Below are 19,586 nucleotides of genomic sequence, written 5' to 3' on the forward strand. Positions count from 1 at the left end.
CCGCTCTCCCGGCCGTCGCTGCAGTCAGCGCCGCTGCCTCGGTTGACCCCGTCGGGCCAGATGCATGTGCCCTCCTGGCGCGGGTCCCGCTCTCGGGGTTCCCTGCGGGCTTCCCCCGCCTCCTCCCCGGCCCTGCTTCTGGGGCCGCCTTTTATCTCAGCTGGGCGGCGTCTCCCGCCGGCGCCGCCCGGCCCCAGCTGGATATAAGTGCGGCTCACAAACCGCGCTGGCGGTCTCCCCGCACGTGTGTCCCTACTCGCTCCGGCCTCTGTGTGGGGTAAGTAGGTGGTTACTCCCCCCCTGGTCCGGCCCTGGGGTACCCTTCTAACCCCTGCGTCCCTGGGACAGTGTTTTTTGCTTCCCTGCCAATCAGGAGCAAGGGGCGGGGCCCCTCTGCCAATAGAGGGGTATGGGGGTGGTGGTGGGGCACACATGGGGGAACCTGCAGGATTAAAGGAGCTGCTGCACAGTCCACTTCCACCATGAATTCGGTAGGTTCCTACTTATTCATATTTAGTTGCCCAGCTGCCTACAAAGATGAAAAATGGGAATTTCGTGCAAGAGAATTATAGAAAGTAAAGAATTCCTAATAGGAAAAAAAGGATACAAAGAGAATGTTTAAATTGAAGTAACAAAGCATAAAACTCTGCTAACCGTAAGCACTAAAGTTGTGACAATTATTTAAAAATAAGTATATGACAGATTTAAGAAAGATAGAACCTTAAGTCAGCAGACATGAGAAAAAAAGAAAGTGGTACTTTTCAGGTTATTTGAATAGAAGGATCTTATCTAAGGATCTACATTTTTATAAGTTAAAAAAAAATGTATCCTCTTGACATGTCAAAAAGAGACAATGGGTCAAATTTTTGCTGTCCTAACTCTGAGTTGAGTGGGGTATAATTACCAGAGAATGTGTTCCAGTGTCAGAGACTTAAATAATGTACAAGAAAATTAACTGTGCTGTTGCAAACATATAATTGATGTGAACCTGCACTTCCTAGTTTATGAGATCGGTTCTCACCCTGATGAGAAGTCCAGTTGGTTTAAAGATTACTCCGTTGGTGTACGTAAAGGTTTTCACGGATGAGGCTATTGGAACAAGTGAAAGAGGAAGTGAACTACCTAAGCATAAGTAGTTTTGCAAAAAGGATTTTAAAGTACATTTTCCATGTTGAATCTTATGTTTGTTGTAACTATCTTTAACTTTTTTCTGCCATGCTGTTATGATTAAGGTCTCTGAGACAGAGAGAGAAGACTTAGAGGAATCAGAAAAAGTGCAACACTGGGTGGAAAGACTTTGTCAGACACGGTTAGAACAAATTTCCTCTGTGGAGAATGAGTCTCCTGAGGTAAAAACAAGCTCTTGCTTATTCATCGCTGCAATAACTGAATGCCTTTGTATTTTTTCCTGTGAACTCAGTAAGATTTCACACAGTGTAACAAAGCAGAATCTATCCCATTCTTTCCATTTTTAGCTTTGTTTGTTAAAGATTGACATACATACTGTTAGACATTCACAGTTTTTTTTAGGGATTGTCTTGTTTGAGAAATATATTACCATTGGTAAATTTGACCATATTATATCTATTGAAAAAGCAGTATGACCACAGCTCAATGTACTGTTAGATGACTATGCTAGAGTAGCTGGAGAAAAGCCATATTGAAGCTGGATACAAGGATTTTGTCACATCTAATGAACTTTTTGGGTAAGATGGCTTTAAAGAAGATATCCTGGGTATTCAGGATTTTGACTGCATCCTAGTATTAGGTAGAACAAAGAATAACAAACAGCTAGACCATATCCCTTTAAAACACTTACAAGAGAGGCTTAAGAAACACCACAAGAATTGCTTGCAGCATTTCATTCAACTCTTCCCCCTCAAAGAGAAGGACATTGATGGATAGAGACAGTAGGGATCTACATCCAGGGAGGCTTTCCCACCATCCTGCTAGTCTGGCTCTCCTCCCAGCACAGCTGCTTCAGTAGGAAAGCTGCTTTTTGTTAAGTTCCCTTGGGGAAAACTAAGGAACTGCAACCGCAGAGGGGACCTCGAGGGATTCTCGCTTGGCTGTTATTGGGTCAGCTTGGAACCAAGTTCCAAAGAGCAGCTGGGTCCTCTGCTCACGCTGGCCCTGGGCTCAAAAGCCATGTGGCTTTCCAGTGTTCGAGTCTTTGTAGGGTCTCCAGGAGAGGGTTGGGATTCTCTAAAGATGCCTCAAGCATTCAGTATTGACTGTGTCCATCTGGTGGATCTTAGTTTCTTTCACTGGTAGAAATGGTGGGAGCAGGATATTGGGGCCAAACTTGCATGCATTGTTAAAGCCTCCCTTTTTCAAAATAAACTTACTGTACTATAGTTGTGCTACCACTTAATTAGTCTATTACTACTTGAACAAATTAAACTGATATAAAAAAGCAAAACAGGATGCTTCTGATGAATTAACATAGCTGAGCTTTTAACAACACTTCTATAGCATAGCTACCACTAGGTATCACACATCCACTTAAACACCAGCAGTTCCCAGGGATTATTGATCAGCTAAAGAGATGTTCATTTTTATATGATAGTGGTATCTTTTGGTACTGAGAAATTTAGTTGAGAGTATTCTTTCGTACAGAGATTCACCTAAAGAAGTACAATCAAATACAAGTAGGATACATATCTCAATTTCTATAGAGGCAGCTTGTGCCTCTGTAGCCACTCCTCATCAGAGTCCACAAGATAGTGGATAAAAGAGAATATTGGCTGACTGGACTTTCAGAAACAGCTTGACCTGTAAATAATAACCAGAATCATATACATATAGAATTCCTCAAATCTGAATTAATTACTCACTTCTGCAAAATTTGTAATTCCTATATCTGCTCTCTGGTTCATAAGCCCCTCAGCGGCATATGCTTTGTACGGACAGTCTAGACCTTGTACAGCTGCATAGATTGTAAAAGAATGTAGACAGCAGAAAATCCCTTAGAACGACAAGCACATGAACTCTTCCCATATACAGCTCACATGCACACCCACACTCAGATATCTGAGACCTCACCTACATCACACATGCCATCCAGGTGGATGTATTCTGGCACATACAGGGGCTTCTAGTGCACAACTGAATTTTCCAGGATACCATAACTCTGAAATCCCTGCTATTTTAATTTTCATAAACATTAGTGCTTTTTAAAGATTCTCCATCCTGCTCCCCTTATAGATAGCTTTTACAAGCTTTTCTCCAGCCTCATGGCTTTTTAATTGCCTAGAAATCCATTTGAGAAAAAAAACTGTTGGAAAGCAAGATTTTTACTTTTGCTTTCTGTGATTATGCTATAGTTTCACCTTCTGAAATGTTAATTTTTTTTTCTTTTTCGGAACTGCATTTATTACAGCATTCTGTGCATTTTAGCTGAAATACCAGGGAGGGTTTTCTGTATATAAAAAAGCTTTAAAAAAATATATGTGCCTATTTTGTGAATAAGAACCTGAGAGCTTATAATACTGAGTTAGTTGCATCTTAGTACATGCCATTAGCTTCTTCAGAATCCCCCTCATGAGAAGATGCACAGTTAAGACAGATTTCTTTTGTCATTACACTAGTTGACAAGTGGACGGTCTTCTGCTTCTCCTTCTGCCACATCAATGCGGAGGTTTGCAGGTGGCCTGCAGCTTCATACCACAGATCTTGATGATATTAATTTAGACGAGATTGACAAGCCTAAGAAACGTGTCCCACCTCCCCCTCCGTCACCCCACACACCTTCTGCATCATCTGCAGCTCATCTACTTTCTTCATCGAATGTTCCACTTTCAAGAGGCCCAACCCCCTCATCCTGTACAGCTTCACAGGTGACTTCATCATCTGCTTGGATGCATGCACCCCAACCTCTTCGACCACTCCCACCTGCCCCCTTGTCTGCTCCACCTAGTGAATCTCTTCATCCACCACCCATCCTCTTAGAAGAAAGAGTGGGCAACCACAGCTACACTGGTGGCCCCACAGAGTCCTTGAATGAAGCCAAAAACTACAGTGGAAGATCTACTTTTGATCCTATTAGCTCTCAGAATAGTGAGCAGACCTACTTACGAAGTCCAAAGGTATAATTTGACTAATTTTCTCCCCTTGTTGCATATATGTACCTCATGATAGCAATGTGTACAAATAACAAGTGGAGAATCTACCTGTGTGTGTTCTAAATCTGCTGCATGCAAAAAAAAATGTGCAGAATGCATGAGCTAATAGTGCTTTTGTCCCCATTACTCAACAAATTTTAAATGCTAAGAAATCATGTGGCACATTTAAATCAATCCTCCCAGCTATGAAACTATGAAACTAACTATGAAACTATAAAAAATAGGAGCATTGTTGTTTCTAGCAGCTGTAGGTATAATGTATGTGTAGAGTAGAAGATTTGTATCTAGATAACTTTATTTCAGTGCAACTCTGATTTGTTTTTCTCAGTAATGCACAAGAACATTTAGCTTGAAATCAGGCATTCACTATTTCTTAATCTCAGCTGAGCCCCAGTAGTAGTGATCTTTTTAAGGAACGTGCTTAAATAATCTTACTACAAATTCAAAGAGTTTTCCCTTTTTGAAAACAAAAGATATAGTTTTTCTGAGGGAATATTCTGATTGATCTCTTATTGAGAGAGAACTCACTAGATTCACCCCCAAGAAAGATCTTCCATGTTGAATTGTCTTTAAAAAGAAAAGTCATACATTGAATCCCACTGTGAAAGGGAAAACATTCTGTGACTTGAGTATAACAGTGTTGTACTTTTTAAAGGACTGTAATATCAGGTACATACTGAATTTTTGTTTCAAAAGAAACTTCTGCAAATATTTCATATTAACTTCAAATAGTTTGAGTGAATTGTAACACTTTTCTGCACACTTTCTGCATGGAAACTATATATTGTGTTTGCTGTGAGGTTTTTTGCATGATCACATGGAATAATGATTTTGGATATATTGCAGTTGGGCAGGGGAAGGACATGCACAGAGGATCAAAATGACTTGTTCTCTCTGGAAATCAATTTAATGGAATTGCATTGGAAGAACAAATTATGAAACATTGTTATAATCACAGATAGATCAATGAGGCACTCTACAGACACAGTTTATGTTGAAATTTCAGTAACACATTGACATTAGGCGGAAACTAAGGGATCAAGTAAAGGAAACAGATAGGACTTGTCTCCCCAAAACATGAAAAACATAAATCTAGAAGTGGCAGTGTTCAAGTGATGTTGCAGCTGTTCATGGTTGCTCCAATAAAAGATATTGCCCACAAAAATCCTTACTTCCTGCCTAAACATAGAAGCCTGTTCTTTCCTTTAGAGGGGACTTGGTGGCAGCCTATATTAGGGGCATACATCAGGGCCTGGGGGACCATCTGCTCACCAAGGCACCCCAGGGAAGGACAAAAAATAATGGGCACAAAGTGATTGAAGATTGCTTCAGATTGGACATAAGGAAAAACTTCTTGACAAATCAAGTGCTGAGGATCTGGAACAGGCTCCCCCCAGGGGTGGTACAGTCACCTAGCCTGGCGATCTTCAGAAAGCGTCTTGATGCCCACCTTACTGGGTTCATCTGACCCCAGCAAACTTTCTTGCCCAAGTGCAGGGGGGTTTGACCTGATGATTTTGTAAGGTCCCTTCCAGCTCCTAATATTCATAAATGTTAATAGGAAATTCCTGTATAAAAAGAAACGTAGGACTGGTCAGACTAGACCCATCCTAAGAACTGGACATCTGTTCCAGTACTCTGTCTCTGAGGGTGTCCAGTAGCAGATGGTTTAAAGTAGTTGTAAGAACTCTGAGGTTGGCAGAACTCTTAGGTAGATAATATATCTAATTTTAGCGATTTAAGATATTTAGTTGGTCTAATAAAAGATATCACATCTACCCAGAGAACCGTCAGCAATTAAGATATACATTTGTGCCAGTACCTTTAAAAATGGATGCTTGAAGTTAGTCTTTTAAATCCTCATTAAGCAGCAAAATAAGCTGCCTTATTTTCAAAAAATCAATAAAGTGTGGATTCAAGAGGAGGTTTTAGCTCTTAGTCCATACAATATTAAGCCAAGCCAACTCTCTTTATATGTTCGTAATCCAGTTGTCTTTGCAGGGTTTCACACATGTAACTGGTTGAGGATCTGCCTCATTGCTGATTACTTTTTCAATAGCATAGTTCATATCTTTGTGGTGAAACGCACACATTTTATGTTAAGAAAAAGTTGGTGGGGGGTATATCCCATCTTCTGAAAACATTAACTCAGCTATTTCTGATTTACTGAATAAATCTATCCAATTTTTAAAAATGATGTATTATTATCCTAGCCAAAGCTAATGAAAAAAAAGATTTATTGTTGTGGCCTCACAAGTAGGCTTTTCTAATATTTATCCAAATAGACTTCCAGATCTTATCAGTATCAGCAGCTTTCTTCCCTGGCCTATTTAATTTCAAGTCTTGCCTGCTGCTTGCTAGTGCTATATGAGTGAAATTGCCTGTTAAATGTTCTTTGTCCATGAACTGTTCATGGATAAATTAAGAATTGATCTGAGATTCATAAGTATGATAATTAGCTCTATGGTGAGAACCCTGTACTAAAGCTATTATTGTTTAGGTTTTAAGAAACACCTCTCATATCAGCAAAATGACACCTGCATCCAGCAGTTCACTGGTATGTTATGTACTTTTAAGCATGCTTGTAGTTTTTATAAATTTCCTGTGTAATGTTCATTCAAGGAAATTAAAAATAATGGTGACTATAAATAGCTGCAAGGTCTGATTCTATCACCAAAAAACATGCCCAGTATATCTTAAAATTTATCAAGTGGCTTCATGCAAGGTACTCACTGCATTTATAGGATACTTACTCTGTAATATCACCTATGTGTGCCAGAGGTAGGGTTGGCTCACAAATTTTAAAAAAACCCTCTCAAGAGTGAAGCTTCACATTTCAAAGTCTTCCAGTAATATAAGCTCAGAACAGGTGTGTTCCTTGTGTAGCCTGGGTTCTGTGCATGTTTCTGTCCGGGCAGACAAACTGCACATGTATAAGAACACCCTGTGTGTTTTTATTACAAATTGTGTTAGTTTCACAGTTGAATATCGAACAACATGACAACACTTGGATTGTGTTAATGAGAAGGTACCTAGAGATTAAGTCATATTACAAGCAACCTGTCCTCAGAAAAGATGGTCAAATCTGTAAACAAAACTTCCAGTAATACATGAGTATCATGTTAATGGAGGTGGTTCTTCAACTTCTTCCTATGCAGAATTCACCAATTGCTACCCTACAGATGGTCAGTTAGTTTTCCCTTTCAAACTCCATATTGTAATAGAGACATATTGGCTGCTACTGCTGAATAAACCCTGAACAAAATGCGCACCCAGTTTAGATCAATGGTTATATGAAGTGACATATTTGGAATCTGTTATGGGCTTCCACCGTCAGTGGACAGTACATATAGATATTGTGTAGAAGAGAAGGCATTGATGGAGAATCTTTACCTCTCCCAGGGGCAGCAAAAACAGAGATCCTTCAGCTCACAGGACTGAGATGAGGGAAGTCACAGCTGACACACTAGCCCTTATTACACACCCACAGGCTTACCAGGAAATGTGGCATAATGGATGCCATAAATTTGATTGGAAAATAGTGTCTCTGTTCTGTATTAGTTAGATTAGATCCTTTAATAAAGTTCAGTGCAGTGTAGCAGTTGTGTGAAGTGTCTATGCAAAGTAGTAGTGCAGACATTTTTCCAGGATCTCATGCTGGGAAAGGTCTGTCAGTGACAGGAACTGTTGAATACCTCCGTGATTCCAAGAACTTAGCATAGAATCTTTTCCTATCCTCTTGAAGTCTTTACATCTCAACCATCAGTAGCTTGCGATGAACAAATTAAACAGAAATTCATTCTCTTCTCTCCAAAATAGTTTCTTAAGAGGGTGTAGTAGAAAATTCCACATTGAGAGAAAATACATATGCTTGGCATCTATCCTTTCTGGTTTTGATCCAAAGGTGCTCAAGATCTGAGTGTTCTCCACTAGGTCACTCTACAGAGTCTAGTCTCAGCAGTGTGCAACTCCCAGAGGTGTTGTTCTAATAATGGTAATCCTAAAATTTCCATGAAAAGTTTCAAAGACCCAAGTCTATGACTTTTATTCCGAATTCTAAAAATATTCCCTTTTTCTGTTACAAAACGTGTAGGGGGGTGAGGCAGTTGTAACCTGCTTAGCAGAAATCATTCATATAATTTTCATAGTAGCAGCTTCTCCTATATGGGATCCATTATGTTTCCTATAAGAAATGTCAACCAGACTGACTGTTGCTGGGACTGATTCAGGAGCTAAACCCATAGAGTTCCATTCTGAACTCATTACTTCCATTGACTTTGGTGTGAACGTTGCCCGAGTAAAAAGTGTAGGATGAGACTCAATGTTTATATGTGCCAAATGATTATTCCTCAATGCCTCTGGTTATTTACTGTATTGTGCAGAGCCAAGGGACTCTAACTAGCGTAGCTAATGTTTGCACTTAGTCCTAGGATAAGTCATTTTAAAATACTTCTTGTGGAATAATTGTAATTACAGACCTGGTAAAGTTTTCCTTAAAGGATCATGGTACATACCTTCCTAGGGCAGAAATGTAATACGTTCACAATTCCCATTCAAACTTGCTATGTGTTTATAGTCATGGTTTTAGAATTTCTTCTGTTTCTCATTGATCAGTTAGTTGCTTTTATGGGATAGGTGCCAAATACAAGGTTAAAATTTTCCATCAACGCTCTGGTGAACTCAGAGTTTAAGGAAAACAAGTAATTTATTAAAATATAACAGTAATTATACTGTGTTCTGGTTAGTTAACATTACAGGTCAGTTTAAGTACCTCTGAAACTTCTTTATATATTAGTGGCCATGAGTTCATAGCACTGAAGCAATTGTAATTGCATTGTCTCTGTTTAAATGATTGGTTTACAAAAATGCATTGTCAATCATAATGTTCTTAAATTGAACCCCTATAGCAGTTTGCTCCAAGTCCACCTACCCAGCATCGACCAGGGATACCAGTAGTCTCTAAGCCAGTCATGCTGCACCCTGAGTCTAATTCTATTGTCAGGCCAACAATCAAATCCGAGGCCCTGGTAAGCCTTTTGAATGTTTTATTTTTCCTGAGTGCTGCAATGTTGTGAGGCTTATTCTTGCTCAGTTGTCTTCAGAGGGTCAGAGTTTTCTGTGTATCAAACACACGCTGACTTCTTCTGAGTGATCAATAGAGGTAAGTACTAAAAGTCTCCATCTGGTTCTTGACTGAGTCTCTTTCTTACAAAGGCAATTTTTAGGCTTCATCTTATAGCAGAGTAATAAGCTCTACCTCAAAGGGCTTGTAGATATTCTTGGGGGGGGAGGGAAGGGGAGGGTTATACATTATATTTATTCTGCATTTCTGTGTTCATGTATCAAAAATTTAAATAAAGTCTGTAAGTGATGAAGCTAACAATGTTAAGTTTTGCCTTTACAAGGAAACATAAGCATATTTAAAATATATAAAACATAAAATAATTCTTCCCTTCCCAAGCAAAAATATATGCATTGTTAAATCGTACCCAGCTGTATACTAATAATGTGATTTTTCCTGTTAAGCAAATTACAGATAAATTATTTTTTCCCATCTGGTTTAAATCTAAATCAAGATAAGATCTTAGGCTGCTTACAGACATTAAAAGAAATAAAAAAACCCTGCACTTTACCAGAAGAAGCCATGCGTTACTTTGACCCGACTCTGTAGTGTCTGTATAGATTGGGTGCTTCAGCAGAGCTTTTTGGCGCTTTTATCTAATAACTAATTAGCTATTAGATAAAAGCACCAAAAAAGTCCCGCTAAAGTCTGATCTATACCGATGTTGGGTGAGCCGGGTCCAACTAATGCAGTGAGCCTCTTCTGGGCATGTGCTGGGATCAGCGTGGGAGTGCACCTAGTTTAAAGTAAAGTGTTGGGTTTTTTAACATCTGTAAGCAGCCTTTAAATTAAAAATCTTTTATCCAAATCTTGCACCTCTCCTAAAAAAAATTTTATAGCAAGGACTGCAAGTTTGGGCTCTTTTTAAAGCACCAGAGATCATGCATAGTTTTGAAGGTGAGGACTTAACCTTAAAGTCTTTACTTGGGGAAAAAACTCCAGTTAAAATCAATGTAAGTTCTACCTGAGTAAAAACTGGTGATCCACATCTGACACCATTATCAGCACTACTCACATGAGTAATCCTATTGCATAAATTAGAGTTGCAGCTCTTCTTTTTTGACAGCATGAGTGGAGCCGGTGTAATCTCATCTTCCTTGTAGCCAATGGAAAGTCTCCTAAACAGTGCAAAATGTCCCATTTCCTTTCTTTTAATTACAAGCTCATGTTATGAATACCAAATTCTTCGAAGTTAATGTGCATTTTGGCTCCAATTATGTCTTTTATGAAAATGGCTTATTTCTACCGAGGCTTCACCTTTAATAATTTATTCTTCTGTCACAGTTTTCAACATTACAGCTAGTAAAACAGATGCAGTAACCATTTAATGATTGGTTTTGCCAAAGACTCTCTGCTGAGGGCTGCTTTATTATACATGGGCTGAAATTACTATGCACAATATTTAGCAAGCTGATTTTACAAGACAAACATCAATTTCTGCCCTCACATGAGTTTATAATTTACACTAGTTAAGATCCTTCCAATCAACATATTCCTTTCAATTGTATTCATGCATAGGCAACACGTAGGGGGGGCACGGAGGGGCATGTGCCCCCCCGCCCCAAGAACACTGGTACCCCCGTGAGAGCAAGGGCTCTGGCTGGTAGCAGGGCACGAAGAGCGCCAGTGCCCCCCCTGAAATTGGGTTCACTGGAGGCATGGTGGCAGGCTGCTGGGTGGATACGCCCCCCGCCAGTCGTTCCCCGCTGGTGCTCCCTTGACTCAGGAGGCACCAGTCGCCCATGTATTCATGGAAGCTTGTTTAGCTTTGGAATGTGTGAAATAGATCATTAGTTCATTTGTTGTCCTCTCCAAAGCAATTTGAAATTGCTCAGGAGGTCAGTCATCCAGCATTAAAATCAGGGTAGAACATACGGTTATAAAATTGTTCCTCTGTAAGAGAGAGAACTTACTGTGTGAGCACGCAGCATTGACGTAAGATGAAAAGGATGCTCAAATAGTATAGTTGCCTGCTTTCAATCAGTCTTCAAGAACTAGAAGCCTCCACAGGGACCATTCATATTGCTCATTATGTAAACACACACATTTTCCAAATCTCAAAACTATTATCATGTTGCAGATGTCAGTTTCCTTTAGTCCCAAGATGCTTTATAACTAATTGGGAATTCACAGATGGAGGGACTGCATATTTTTCTGATGTGATATCATATTTTTCTGATTTTTTTCTAAAGTAAATTGCACTGTAAATTGCATTTGTCAGTCCTTCCACCCACTAACTTGCTATTATGATTTGGTTTGTTATGATTGTTTGTACTGGTTGCAGCTAGGTTCGTGATAAATTATAAAGTAGGGCTTACACAGCTATTTAAAAAGTGTGAAAAAGGAAGAAGTCTTTTTTTATCCAAAAAAGAAAAGCAGGCCACTCTATGCTCCAGAAGGCAAAATTTATACGGGCCATAATTCTGCAAATTTTAAATATTTATTTTGAGTTCTGTGCAGAAGGAAGAATGTTTATTGTCTTTCCTGATTCACGTAAAGGCTGGGATGTAGGAAAAGTTCAGCAGCTCCTTCTCTTAAATATGTGAAACAACTAAAGGCAAAATAGGTTTTCTTTTCTAATACCTTCCCCCTCTTCTTGCACATGGCCTCCCATATAAAATGTCTACTGTGGTTTGATTAGTAAGACCTACATAATGCACAAGTCCTTGGAAACTAATGTTGATGGATTAATTAACAGCCCAAATGGGTGTTAATGAAGCCACCCATTATTTAAATCACCAAAAGTGATTGAGAAATAATAATAATAATAATAATTATTATTATTATTATTATTTTAAAATTGCTGACCATGGGCAAAAATGCCTTCCATTAAAGAGGAAGCAAGCCTCCAAGCAGAGAAGATAGTCTCTCATACTTGAATTATCACATTAATTATATTCAGACTAGGAACTCTAACTCTTCCATCTGCTCATGAACATATAAATTATTCCAATTCGTGGCTGGAAAAACATTCATAGGAGTTGAATCTCAAAAGGAGGCTTCGGTAACTCTCAGCATATGTAAGTCTGGTAGCAGTGGGAATGGTATGCTTGTGCTGCTCTACAAAGTAGGGCAAGAAAAGGCTCCTGGTGAAACTGTTCAGTCTGGTGCAGAGAGCTCTAGTCCTTTGTTGGGATTAGATACAGTAGGAGGAGTTTCACTAAGGCAAGCCATTGTACCTGCTATTTTCTCACCAGTGATTTGATATGCAACTGGCAAGGAATATACAGGGAACAAAATGGGATTCTATAAATGCGTCAAAAGTAAAAGGGAGACAAGGAAAACCATAGGTCCCTTACAGAATTCAGAAGGCAATCTGGTTATGGACAATGCAGAGAAAGCTGAAGTATTTAAGGCCTTGTTTACTTTGTTCTTTACAAATAGTGGAGCTACATGATGACGAGTGCAGTTGGCAGCAAAGATAGGGAGAGAGACAACTTAGGGAGCAGGAAAAAGTGCAGCTCCCTGCTATAACTCATGGCACGACTTGGGTACTGTAGAGAAGGTACTGTGGAGGTTACAGTGAACTGTAAGCTGAATATGAGTCAACAGTTTATTCTTGTTGCAAAAAAAAAGCCAACAGCATACTGAGTTGTATTAACAGAAAAGTTGCTTGCAAGTCAAGAGAGGTGATTCTGATACTTTATTCAGCCCTGCTGAGGCCTCACCTGGAGAGGTGTCCAGTTTTGGCCTCCACACTTCAAGAAGAATGTGGACAGTTTGGAAACAGTCCAGTACAGAGCAACAAAGATGGGTTAGGGGTATGATTTATGTGGAAAAGCTGAAAAAACGAGTGTTGTTTAGTTTGGAGAAAAGAAGTCTGAGCTGGTGATTTGATAACAGTCTTCAAATACCTGAGAGGCAATTAATGAGAGGATGGAGACAGGCTTTTCTCTACGGCTGTAGGTCACAGGACTTGGTGCAATGGCCTCAAGTTGCAGCAGAGGAAATATAGGTTGGAGATTAGGAGGAACTTCCTGATTCTGAGGGTGGTCAAGCATTGGAACAAGCTGCCTAGAGAAATTGTGGATTCTTCATCCTTGGAAGTTTTCAAGAGCAGGTTAAACAGACACTTGCTTGGGATGGTTTAGCCACAGATGCTTCTGCCTGAGGAGCACCTGAGCCGGGCCTGAACTAGGTGACCTTGCAAGGTCCCTTCCAGCCCTACTTTTCTATGATCTTTCTCAAACGCCCATCCCATAGACGAGGAGATTCTGATGCATTTGCTAGTGTTACAGGTTCTTTCTTTCCCCTCCTCCTTTGGTTGACGTATATTTCTTGAAGGAAAAATGTGTTACTTCACTTTTTTCCATTTGGGATTCAAGACTCAGTTCTGTGCTATGGAGAGAAATGAAACCTGAAAAAGACCCTTGTTTCTTATGCAGTGTGCTCTATGGCAACTGATTGTCTTTTAACGATTCAGCTTTTCCTCTGTTTTGGTGGTGTGGTGCTTCTGCCAAAAACACTAATGCTGAAAATGAAGATGCATGTACCCAGAAGAGATTAACTATTTAATTTCAATTTTGTTGAAAATCTGGCCAGATGTTCACAATGAGCCTAGACCTTTTTGACTGATCCAGTGAAATTGATGATGGAAAAATTAGTTAACATTCAATCCTGAATTTAAAAATACATGATGTCCTAATCTATTTTGTAGGAGCAAATTCTTATTTCAGAGAAGACACAAATCTGTTTCCCTGATTTGGTATGGTTTGTGTGTGTATGGTTTATTTCCCCAATTCTGTCTTTTTTTCAGAAAGACTTGGAATTTCATATGGTATTGTGTATTTGAGATCATTTCAAACTATAGCTATTTTAGCAGGTTAGCTACCAGCTGCTAAAATTAATCTAGGTCTGAAATCGGTTTGTAAAATGTAAATAGTGCTGTTTTTATATTTGATTTAACAGTTATTAATGAGTATTTTAAAATTACTAACTGAACAACCTGTAGAGGAAAAATCTGCTTGAGTTAAATTAATAACCCATTCAAATTGATCTGTAAGAAACAGAATCGTTTCCCAAAAATAAGGCTTAGAATTAAAAACTTGAATGGAACTAATGTGTAAAGCAGAAACATTTGAACAATACCTCCATCCTTGTTCTGATTATCCTTTTCTTCAAAGAATTCATGGCCATTCAGTAAAATTCAGCCTCCAATATAGGAAATCCCTTGACAGAGGAGGCAGTTTTAAGTTTGCATGCTTAAGGCTCTGTTGTTATTAATCCATATATTTTCAAAATACTTTGCAGCATTTTTGCCTTGTACATGTTGCTTGACCTGAGGGCAGTCTTGCAGCATAGACTCAACACAGCCCTCTGAAAATTTAGTGAGGGAAGTATAGCCAGATAAAATGATTTTAAGGAGTCATGTGCCATGGAGATATGCATTGTTTCTCTGGTCCTTCTCACGTGGAGAAGTATAAATTCCATAAGTATATCCATTTGACATGGAATTAGCCCTGGTAGACATAAAAATCAGTCAGTGACCTTTATATGCAATAAAGATAAATTATATATTGTTAAGTAATCTTTATTTACAGGGAAAAATTAATGTCTGGTTTGGCAATTTTCTTTCTTTTGCAGCCCCAAGAGATGTTTAAAAGAATGGTGGTTTACAATTCATCATTTAGATCTAACAAAAAACAAGTAAAATAACATTTTCCTTTTCCTTTGTGTGGTACTAACCCTTTCTTTCTCTATTCTTTGTTGTTGCTTCCTTTGAGACCCAGGATGGAATACAGCCATAATGCATGAAAACTATGAGTCGGTGTAATTTTCATTGTGTGCATGTACTTCTCATCAGCCTAAACAAAAGCCATATATGAAGAATGAGGAATGAGTAGATATTGTAGAACATATTCTTTTTTCAACCTGTCATGTATCAGCTGGTAACTTTAGGAGGGTTTAGAGAGAGAAAACTGAAGCCAGAATTGTACAGATAGTCTACTGATATTTTCTGCTAGTTGTTTCTTTGTTCTAAACCCTGCTTGTTGTAAGAGGAGTATTATTTTTCCAGAGTAAATGGATAGCATGCATTAGTACTGTTATTAGCTGACTGGGTTTTCTCTTAGAGCCTAAAGATGGAAAATACCTATTAAGGCATCTCTTTTGTCCCTTTTATGGTACACTAGTTTTCCCTGTTATGCTACTTCTAGTGCTTTATTCTGTCCAATGTTGAATAATAATAAATAAAGTAACAAGGCTTCCACTACTTTCACTGAAAAGCTGTTCCATTTCTTAATAGAGTGTACTGTGAGGAAACAGATGCATTTTAACTTCCTTGCTGCTGTTAAATGTGTCAGGTTGCATAAAATGCACCTTACAATGCCCTGTTAAAGAGGATGCATCACCATGTTCTCTGGAACACTAGGAGAGGTTTGCAGCATGATTGCTTGAATTCGAATTCAGCAGTGAAGATTAATCCTAACTCTAGGTGTTTTCTTTTTTTCCCCCATTTCCTACCTTTCATGACCTTTATTTTTAAAATAGACCTATCAGTTGCATGGCTTTATAGATCACTGTTTCTAGTTGGACAACCCAGTTTCAATGTGGCCTATTATACAGAGTGAGCATACTAAAATTCATTTTTGTATTATAAAAGTTAAGACTGCAAATAATTTGTTCTTAGCAAAATTATTTTTTAGAACTCTGTGTATTTGAGACATGGCTGCTGTGTTTGTATTGGTGCTATACAATTAATCAACTACATTGCTGCCTATTAAATGTGAAAAATTCCCTTCAGTTCATAGAAAGGAGAATGATGGTGTAACAAACAGGAGTAGTTCTGTGATTACTGATTAGACATCTTCTTACAATTGTCCATCCTTACCATACTCACAGAAACCTCTGCAGGCAGGCAAAGCCCAATTGACTTTCCTGGGGCTCTACAAGGGTTCAGGAACCCACCTGAAAGGAACAAGTTCCAGGTTCAAAACTAAAGCATCAGTTCCTCTATTCCCATGAGTCTCACTGCAATCGATTCAAGCTTTGGGCAAAAATGGAATACTGCATTGAGTTCAAGCAATGACAAAACATCCTAGGATCATTTACTATTACATGCCATTGAATGGTAACGTAATCTGCTTGTATAGCATTTGTACAGTGTTTTCAAACTTCCTAAAGTTACAGAACTCTTTTGTATAATTTCTTCTGCAATGGGAACCCTACTTTATGGCCTGTGTGAGCTGATACAGAGCCAGATGACCCAGCCTGGCAATGGTGGTCCATCGCCTGCTGACCCACTCCACCAGTGCCTCCAGTCTCTTTGCAGAACCCCTGATGACCTATCAGGGAACCCAGGGTTCCACGGAAAACAATTCGAAAACCACTGCACTAGCATATTAAGAAAACCCACTCTTTTCTTAATTTAATTTATTTTAATCCTCTACACCTGTGGGCTTCTTTTTTGTTTGGGGATTTGGTTGGTTTGTTGAGTGCTTGTTTGTTGCTAATTATTTAGGCTGGGATTTCAGTGACCAACCTTCATTGGGTTTGACTTCCTTGAAAATTTCAGCTGTATCTTATATCTAGAACGTTGAGCTACTACAACCAATATATGGTCCAGTTCTGCCTATGGTTCATTGCATTTCAGTTGAATGAAGCCACGGGGGCATCTGCAAGTCAGTAAATAAATAGTCTGCGACCATCTTATCTTTCTTTACAGTTTTGGCAGGCAGTGACATTCTTTCCAGAGATACAGTTCTATAACTGGAGGGCAGGATTGTGACTGTGGCTTCAATTTTAATTTGACTGAATTATTAGGCCTCTCCTGAGTACGCAGGGCTCAGAGCCCTCCATCCACTGAGAGTAACTGGTGTCACACCTCCTGGAAAGACTTCTTTGAAACGGCTTATGCTCGTGTGGCATTTAGAAGCTTATTGGATCCAGATTGTATTCTTTTTTGTTTGTTTGTTTGAAGATTTCTTCTTTTTTTTCCTTCTTGTTTAAAATGCATTTTCCCTAGAAAATTTTCATCAGGGCCAACATCTGTTTTTTTCATGAAGGAAAGGGCCTGAGATGAAACAAGGCCAAGTGACTGGCCCTCGGTTACTTAATGAACCAGTGGCTCTGCTCAGATTAGAATTCCTTTCTCCAGGCTGTTTGTTCCAGCAACAAAGATGTTTGGTCTGACTGCCTCTCTCAAGATAAAACACATGAAACTAACACAAATACTTAACCAGCCTCTGTTTACCTGAATCCATTAATTTCCACTTTCATTGTACAATATATCTGTATAACTTAATGGAAGGCTATTCGTAATGCTTCCATATTTTAGCTGTACTAAGTATCCAATGGGTCTTCTAAGTGCATGGATATAGTTTTAGGAGTGAAATCCTGGCCTTATCAGAATCGGTGGTAAAACTCCCAGGATTTAGGATGGAGATGGGATATCATCCTAAACTTCTAGTTCGTTAAGTTCCACAACTGGCAAGCTCACTCAGCACCTATTAAAATATTTATTAATGTCTCCCTATAACCCTGTCACTAAAAAGAGCCTTAACCCCTAAGGATCACCCTGTCGGGCAAATTTTGTGGTAACAGACAAGCCTTGCTTCCCGTGTTGAAGGTTTAGCTCAGGCTGGCTGATCACTGGGAACAAGATGTAGTGCCCCCTGCTGCACATGCTGTTCCCTCAGCTCCCAGATGTTGAATTCTGGTTGTGTACTGTAAGCTGTTCTACTGATCCTTCATCTGACAAAAGGGAACACGGTGAGAGAAACAGTTTCTTAAGAAACTCAAACCCACAGGTGCCTCCTACAGTGTTTTTGGATGAACACTTTGATTTTCATAGACCAGACACCATGGCAGGGTCAAAAGCACAGATGTCATGTGCTCTGTGTAGGAGACTGCCAAATAAGTAGGTAGCCATGCTCTGCAGTAGCAGAATTGTAAGCATTCTTCAAAATGTAGCTCTAACCATAGTGCCTAGCAGCAACTCACACTGGTCACAATAAAGATAGAGCTGGCAAGTGGTGACGTCTATGCCCCAAGGAAAGATCACACTGACATTGAGTAGGTGGAGGGGGAAGGGATGTGGAGGAGGCACACTTGATTACTACTGCCACTTGGTCATTTAACAGCAGCCTGGGGTAAGATAGGAACCTGATGCTGTGCACTTTATTAACAGATGCTAGACAGATGCTAATTGATAGACTTTCCCTTTCACAATCAATCCTCCTACCTCTATGTCTCCATATCCCCCAAACAATGGCAGCTGGAATTGGTACAAATGCATTTGCTGGGTATATGAGCAAGACTTTCTCCATGTCACAAAGTCAGCAATACAACAACGTTGCTGCGTTCCACACAGAATCCATGCAGAACTTTCATCAATCACAAAGCTATCCATCCTGGCTCAGTCTGTAGGTCTCAGAGGAGGTCCCACCCTCCTGAGGTTAGATAGTTACAAACCAGAACCTGCCTGTCCGCTGATTTCTGACTGGTTCCCTGCAAACCTCTCCCCACAGAGAAGGGGTAGGTTGTCATATTCCCTCCCTTGTGATGTTGTGGCTGAGGTAAATAGATTTGGCCCTGAAAGTTAAAAAGGCAGATAATCCTCTAAAAATAAAAAAAAATACTTCTCAATATAACTACCATACCAGCACTCTTTTCAACCAAACCTGACACATCCCCAATCCCACAGCTTCATCCTAATTTCAACCCCATCTCCCTGCTAAAATCTTCATACCTCCCACACTGTTCCTACAATTAAACCAAAAATGAACTACTTCCTTCCATTTTGGAGACAATTTTAATAGAACCAGAGACTCGGGTCATGGTGCCAAACAGAGTTAAACCCCATACACCCTGGGCCACTGTTGTGGAGAATAGTTTTAGGTTCTTCCACTTTTACACAGACCAAAGAGTACCTTATGGTGGGAATCATGTCATTAAACTAACTACTTCTGGAGGCTAAAGGTGGTAGAAATTGACCTATCATTCTGATGAGAGACAACCAGATTATAAAAGGTACAGAGTGTTTGCTAGGCCCCAAAAGTTCCCCGTCTTCATGAACTCTCAGATTGTAGCTTGTAACCTTACCAACTAATTTGTCGTCCTAATCTAAGGCTTTTAAGTGTCTTCTGACTGTCAGGAGGACTATCTGCTTACTTGTGTGTGTCCTTCTCCATGTTATAATCATCTTTTGTAGTTTACAGGGGAGTACCTTTTCTAGGTATGGTGGGGTTTGGGGAGTGTCTGTGTGTTTCCCTGTGAGCTGCCTACAAACATGCATTATTTTATTTTCAGGGATTCCAGAAGTACGTTGAAAATTTTGACCCCTATTCAATGGTAAGAGTTTTTAAATGTGCTACATAGAATAAAATGACATGATGTAGGGA

General features: G+C 39.5%; 1 protein-coding gene across 1 annotated transcript in view; it reads left to right on the forward strand.

Annotated features, from left to right (window-relative positions):
- The window catches only part of USH1C (USH1 protein network component harmonin), a 99,064-nt gene that overhangs the window by 60,921 nt on the left and 18,557 nt on the right, over positions 1 to 19,586 (forward strand). Inside the window, exons 17-21 of the mRNA XM_025205632.1 lie at positions 1,233 to 1,349; positions 3,591 to 4,088; positions 6,625 to 6,681; positions 9,032 to 9,151; positions 19,495 to 19,536. Of these exons, the coding sequence (XP_025061417.1) occupies positions 1,233 to 1,349; positions 3,591 to 4,088; positions 6,625 to 6,681; positions 9,032 to 9,151; positions 19,495 to 19,536 (834 nt within the window). The remainder of the gene's footprint in view (positions 1 to 1,232; positions 1,350 to 3,590; positions 4,089 to 6,624; positions 6,682 to 9,031; positions 9,152 to 19,494; positions 19,537 to 19,586) is intronic.

This window comes from Alligator sinensis, unplaced genomic scaffold (assembly GCF_000455745.1).
Source record: "Alligator sinensis unplaced genomic scaffold, ASM45574v1 scaffold447_1, whole genome shotgun sequence".
Taxonomy (NCBI): domain Eukaryota; kingdom Metazoa; phylum Chordata; order Crocodylia; family Alligatoridae; genus Alligator; species Alligator sinensis.